The sequence below is a fragment of the Nanorana parkeri genome, unplaced genomic scaffold (assembly GCF_000935625.1).
Source record: "Nanorana parkeri isolate BGI_ZX_2015 unplaced genomic scaffold, ASM93562v1 scaffold524, whole genome shotgun sequence".
In the NCBI taxonomy this organism is placed as follows: domain Eukaryota; kingdom Metazoa; phylum Chordata; class Amphibia; order Anura; family Dicroglossidae; genus Nanorana; species Nanorana parkeri.
Genome location: NW_017306792.1, coordinates 789,931 through 796,774, shown reverse-complemented (window position 1 = coordinate 796,774; position 6,844 = coordinate 789,931). Strand labels below are relative to the sequence as shown.

The following is a 6,844-nucleotide window of genomic DNA, read 5'->3' as shown; positions in this document are numbered from 1 at the left end:
GCGGGCGGGTCTGGCAGCGGCGAGCATGAGGTGGGGAGGAGGTGCGGCGCGCAGTGCGTGTGGAGCCGTGAACAGGGCCAACTGATCGGAAGCCGATTAATCGATTATTGAAAAAGTTGACAACTTTTTCAATAATCGATTATGTCGATTAGTTGTTGCAGCCCTAGACTCATCGCTCGCACTGCTACAGCCTTATTCGCGTGGTGCTTTTCTATAAAATGTTGCTCTTATTGCAAGACATTTGCTTGTATATCAAGGCAAATTTTTTCAGAAATGTTTGCTTGTCTTGCAAAACACTTTCAAACCAAGTTACTTACCAAGGTATTACTGTACTAAATTGCATATTTTTGTTGACTTGCTAGAATTACAAAAATGCAGACATTGCTTCAGGTCTGTTTTTGTCCCCGCTAAATATTGGTGCACATTGAACTTACAAATGGTCATGATGACATAATGTTACTCAATGACATAATGTTAGAAGCAATTAGGGTTGCACAGATACCAAGTACAGTACTCGGTACAAGTACGAATAGATGTACCGATACTTTTGAGCTCCAAGACTACACTAGAGAAAAATTCAAAAATTAGGAGGCAGCTGTCATTTGTAAGGAGCACATGGAGCTCCTGGCATTTGTACATCTCTGTTTTAATGTACGGTTTTGTTTTTATAAATATAAATAAAGGGATGCACAGATACCAGTTTTGCGAGTACGAGTACTGGTACTTGCCGAGTACTTACAAGTTCGAGTACTGATACATTTTTGTTTATGGTCATGTGACAGTTTTTCTAAAACAATACAGACTAATGATTTCAGGACAGTGGTGGAGTGCCAGAGCCAGGTCCCAGATGCAATTGCTGCAACCCTGGTAGTTCTCATGAAAATGCCAAGTATCTGCACTGGTACTCGAAAAGTATCTGTGCATCCCTAGAAGCAATCTTACATAGGTATTATCCAGTCCGGAGAAAATCATGTATCAGGTCTAGTTCTGTCAATCCAGTTAGGAAATGCAGCAATAATGAACCTTTTTATGTATCCTGTCTTTTTAATGAAAACCATATATTTATGTGTTTTCCTTTCTCCAACCTACAGCTTCAGCATCTGGTTCAGTCTTTACATGTACAGCAACAAAAGCCCCAGCCTTCACTTCTCCAGGCACTAGATGCTGGACTTGTGGTTCAGCTGCAAGCACTCACTGCTCAACTTACAGCTGCTGCTGCCACATCAACCCCCATGACCCCGTTGGAGCAAAGTGTATCCCTCAGCAAGGTATGGTTCATAGATTGCATTTTTAACAGTTAATTTGGGCTAACAATTTATATTGGCTAACAATTTTATATTTGTGAAAATGTGACCTCAATGCGGACCTCTGCCTCCTTTCACTAAAAATCACATCAGCAAGCACCTCTGCATGCTGATATGAAATCATCTTACATTCATTGGTTAACATATTTTGCTTTGACTTACAATGACTTTCTTTCTATTTGCTGTTCCTCATGGGCATTAGTGATCTAATCTTTGCCCAAATGATGCATCCTGTGAAGATTACATCAGCAGAGATGGGAAATCTCATCTGTAATCTCATGAGATCTCAGGGAAAGGCATTTTCCTCCCCTGAGTTGATGTGCACGCTCACATGTCCTAGTTACCATGTTCCAGGAAGTAGTGGTAGGTAGATTAATCTGCCCTAAGTAAAAATGGCCACTGTAAGCAAAATGGGGAGGGAAGGAAGGGTAAGATATATGCAAAGAATAAAAAGCCGGCAATTATCTAGAAGTATCTGTTTGTAGATTGCCATAAGTAAACATTTCTAAAGGTGTGTTTGTTGTAATTTCAAAGATATGGGTACAGTTCCTCTTTAAAGTGAGCCTTTCTGTACCCAGAATGTTAAAGATTGAATTACCTTCCCCCTCATAAGCAGCATATACTTCTCTTTCATGCTGCCCTGCAGCTCCATTCAGCCATCTGAGTTGGAGATTGTAAGTTTCAAATCAATTTATTGGAACTTGCACAGTGTTATGGATTCATTTCTTGGCCTAATGTAACAGTGCTGGGCCATTCATGAGAAAGTCACATGTTCACCCATACTAAATGCCAGGTAGTTCACGCCAGGTCCAACAGCTGAATGGAGTGGCATGGGAGCGCAAAGAAGGTGTGTGTATATGCTGCTGGGCAGTGAAGAGCTAAATTGTTTTTTTTGTTTTTCTTTCTGCCCTGTACTCACAAAGGTAAAATCTCCTTTAAATATAGTAGCTGAACACAGAAATGCCAGGTATTCACTTAAGTTTACAGTTTCATTCCAGCAGAACCTACCATATGTTCACATCTTACACAAACCTACAAGGAACTGATTATTGAAGTGACCCTGTCACCACAGGTTTACAAAAATGACCCTGGCAGCAGGGTACAAAAATGACCCTGGCCGGGAGCTTTCTGGCAGCATGTGTTTAAAAGTGCTGCTCCCCCACCGCACACAATGGTTCTGTATGTCCTTTTTATTGACATTCAAGTCAGCGGGAAAACCAATGTCCGCAGCAGTAGGTGCTCACACAAGTGGTCAGGGAGCATTAAAGCAGCAGTCTGTTAGAAAGGTAAGTACAGTGCCTGTTCTTCTACAGGGCTGGTATTTCTTTGGGGGTATACAAAATCTGTAGCATTCACTGTAGTTGATACTAAAAATTATTAATTGTGTGCATTTTTAACTAGTTCTTTCTGTTCCCAGAAATTAATGGACAGGTTTGATTTTGGGGATGACACTGCCCAGAATGAAGAGCCAAAAAAGGAGGTCTCATCAATGTAAGTATTTGTTCTGCCATTTATTATTGTACTCCTTTTGTACATTGCAGATCATATGATTGTATTATTTTATTTGGTGGTGGCTTCTTGGAACAAAGCTTCTTGGAAAATGTTTTAATGATTGTTTTCAGTATCCTTCTGGATAAATTGGAAGGAATGAAGACCGCACAGTAAAGTGCCTTCCTTTTCCTTATTTGAATGATGCCCCATCTAGTGGTCATAAGTAATACTGCACCAGTTTAAATGTGCATCTGAACAGGTCCAAGATTAATTTTATGTATTTCTCATTTTAATTTACTGCTGATATATTGTTCACATTTTTGTGTACTAGTTCTAGTGACTACTAAGATGGGATCTCTCTCGCGGTGAAGAGATTTATTTGCAATTCTTTTGGCGTATGGAGGAGAGTGGTGTGGGAGTGGGACATAAATGGCAAAAAAAAAACAGCCGTTTTAACCCTTGTCTACTCTATCCAAAATTTTTAAGAAAATGGGTTGGCTCTTGCAACACCTGAACTATGTCTGCATCCAATCAGATTGTTCAGGTATTTTGAGAGCCTAGCGGGGCCGACTAGCAAGATACTGAAGCTTGGCACAGCGGGAGATTCCTCCATCCACACAGTTTGGCGTAGATGGAGGAATCCTCCATCTGCTTTTTCCATCTGACCCTAGAAAATCTGCACATAATCTATAGGTGTATGGCCAGCTTAAGTCACATCAAGGTAAACAGTACAATAACAACTTAATATACGTGCTTTAAAACATATAATGTTCTTTCCCTTTTAATTTGCACTGTGGAACCCACCTGATCGATCTCTCGACATTCACGTTTATTATTATTTAACACAAAGCGATTTAACATTTATATTTTCAGCCCTCTTACATCGGAGTCTGTGAATAATTCCCTTTTCCATCAACTGGCGGAACATTTACAGCAACAAAATCTGGAACATCTCCGCCACCAATTCTTGGAGCAGCAGCAGCAGCAACAACAGCAGCAGCAGCAACAGCATACTTCAAAGGTGACTATAGTGCTGTCCTGTTGTTTTTTACATTGAAAGTATGCACGGTGTGAACTCGCAATCAGTTTTATATTGGACGTTATGTAAAAATGTAGCATGTGCTCTGATTTGGGGGTGCCTTAAATTACTGATGAACAACTGAATCTTAAATAAGTGTTGGGTTTATTTACAAATAGGGCTATACATACATTCTAATTACAATTAAGGTATATTGAGGGGGAATTGGAGGGGGTCAGGATCCTTGAGCTAGCCACACCATTCTCTCTAAAGACATTACCAATTCCTCCAGATGAGATCATTTTAGTTGCAATGAACCAACAAGCCTACTCTTCATATCATATCAACGTTTGCATTGCATTGTTCCGATTGTTCCTGCAGCTCACAATTTCTTTCAGAGAAATTGCACACTGTAGCCCTCAATTCATTCATTTCAACACTGGAGGCAGTTGCAATGTTCATAAGATTATTTCCAATTTTCTCTATCTGCTCCCCAAGTTGAATCCTTTCTGGTCTCCATTGCTCCCCCATTTGCTCAGAAATGTCTGTGATTCTGAGCAATACCGCAATTTCTGTTTTTTACATTATTTTCTAAGTTGTCCACTCTGCAGCTTGTCATTATGTTGCTGACACTGAGACAATAACACATTGACTTGACTCTTAAGAGGTTCATCTGCACATGAATGATACTTGGCAGAGGCATATTTTTTAACATAACTATAGACCAGTTCCATTTCACAAACGTACATTCAACACAAGATACAACTATTAGTATAAAAGCTATTGTACTGCCAATACACACTCACAAGTGAACAAGACAAAGAACCTAACTTTTTAGTGTTCCCACACTGTTCTGTAGAATATTGTAGAATTTTCTGGTGCAGTGTAAAAGAAAAGGATAAGTAACGCTACCCTGATAAGGATTTGTTGCATGCGGTGCGATAAAAGGGCTTTTCTGCACCCAGAAGAGGAAAAAGACATATTGAAGGCAAGTCCTGGCACTACCACCATAACATTTGCTGCTGTTAAGCTTAAACATTTTTTTTCTTCTTTTATCTTCACAGGTTTGTCCTATTTCTGTTATCTGTTCTAAAAAATTGCTAATCATTTGGTTCTTCAATATTCATATTTTTACTGACCTTTCTGGATGTGAGGAAGGAATTCTATATAGTTTAGCTTTGTGGTCTGGCCTCTCTTGCACCTTTTATGTATTGAAAGAAGCCAAATCAAACCCCCAATCATTGACCACTTTGTGAAGCAACATGGAAATTTTCCCGCGCCCCAAATTGTAATTTCAGAAATTGCTTGCAGCAACCTCTGCTAGTGAAATACAGAAAACTAGCTACAGGGACATTCAGAGGGTTATTCACAAAGGGGCCGAAGTATATAGCCGTAGCTTTGGCTAATCCTTCGGCTCACTTCAGCCGCCGGAGCCCTTTACTTCAGCCGAACCGAAGGGCTGCTGTACGGTCACAATAGCTCGGGTGCATTCGGCTTTTCACTGCTGTTCGGCCCCTTTGAGAATAGGGGAGAACAGCAGCGATTGAACTGCCAGGTTTTGGGCTCAGCCGATCCAAATGTTGGATCGGCTGAGTCGAACGGGTTCTTTACTTCGGCTCAGCCGAACATGCTGAGCATGTTTGGCTGAACCGAAGGGAGCTGAAGCCAGCCAATGAAATCAACCATACTTGGCTTCGGCAGCTTAGTGAATAACCACCTATAGCAGTGTTTGCTGCTATATTTTAAAGATTTACCTTAGTGCAATGAGCAAATGTAAATAGCAACACGATTATGATCTTGCTTCTATTTACAAGGGTGCTTAAAGCGACAGTAAACTCAGAAGTAAAATTTTAACTACCTTACCTATTAACAATACTGGACAATGTTTGTGTATCATGAGGAATGTGTATTATGTGCTACAATACGAAGAGGTTCTCAACACCACCAGGCCCTGTACATTGTTACTGTCCCTAGGAATCTTTTCTACACTTTCCTCATTCCTTTTAACATGCAGATAAACTTCTTTTTTCTACACGTGGCCAGCTGATTGTGTAACTGCCTAAAGCAGAAAATATCAATCAAAGTTTCTCCTCCCTCCCCTCTATCCAAAAACGCTGATATTCTGGTGTAAGCAAAAAAGTCATCAAATAGGACATTTTGCTTAAGTCATCTATTAGCTAGAGTAGACTCCTAAAGGCAAGAATTATGCCTTCCTCGCCATAGTTGTATGAAATATTTAAGTTCCTTTGCAGTCAGTCATATTCTATAAGTGTTTTAATTATGTGATCTTAATGATTCTCCAGGTGGCTCTTCAGGAAACCCAGGACATGATGTCTGAATCAGAAAACTCTGCTACACCATCCCAGGATGACAGCCAGCAAGCATTTTTAGAGAAAGATCTGCCACATCATAATTCACAAAATATAGAGGAAGAGGTAGTGTTCAGAGTCTATTGAAACCTTAAGTACCTCCGACCTAGACTGGAGTACTAACCAAACAAGCAAATAGATGATTTTTCACTGTAATTAGGTCTACTAATTTAGAACAAAATTGGTTGTATTTTATTTATTTATATAGTCTTTAAGTTTTGTTAATGTGCTTTTGAGAGAAAGTACCGGTAGTAAATAATATACACATTTATTTACATAGGTTTAAAAAAGACACATGTCCATCGAGTTCAACCTATAAAGATAACAAAACAAAAAAAAAGCCATTTAAATACCATGTTGTAGAAATGCAGTTTCTTAATAGCATAACACTTAAAAGCTTAAGTTATTTTAATAGTAGAGACAATAGGTGTGTCTGGTAAATGCATATATCCTCTGAGTGCTGAATGCTAAGCACCTTGTTACATGCACTACATAGTGATGTTTCCATAATAGTATGGAATTATTGCTCTCAGTGCAACGTTCGCGGCGTAATGGGCACAATCGTCGTTTTCGCACGTATGCGCACCCGACCCATGTTTGCATGCGTGTATGTATGGGGGGACTTGAAAAAAAATTATTATTTTTTACTCCTTTTTTTTTTT

The 6,844-nt window shown here is 39.6% G+C and overlaps 1 protein-coding gene across 1 annotated transcript in view; it reads left to right on the top strand.

Annotated features, from left to right (window-relative positions):
* The window catches only part of SCAF8 (SR-related CTD associated factor 8), a 78,772-nt gene that overhangs the window by 54,176 nt on the left and 17,752 nt on the right, over positions 1-6,844 (top strand). The window contains exons 7-10 of the mRNA XM_018561443.1: positions 1,092-1,268; positions 2,722-2,795; positions 3,669-3,816; positions 6,117-6,248. Of these exons, the coding sequence (XP_018416945.1) occupies positions 1,092-1,268; positions 2,722-2,795; positions 3,669-3,816; positions 6,117-6,248 (531 nt within the window). The remainder of the gene's footprint in view (positions 1-1,091; positions 1,269-2,721; positions 2,796-3,668; positions 3,817-6,116; positions 6,249-6,844) is intronic.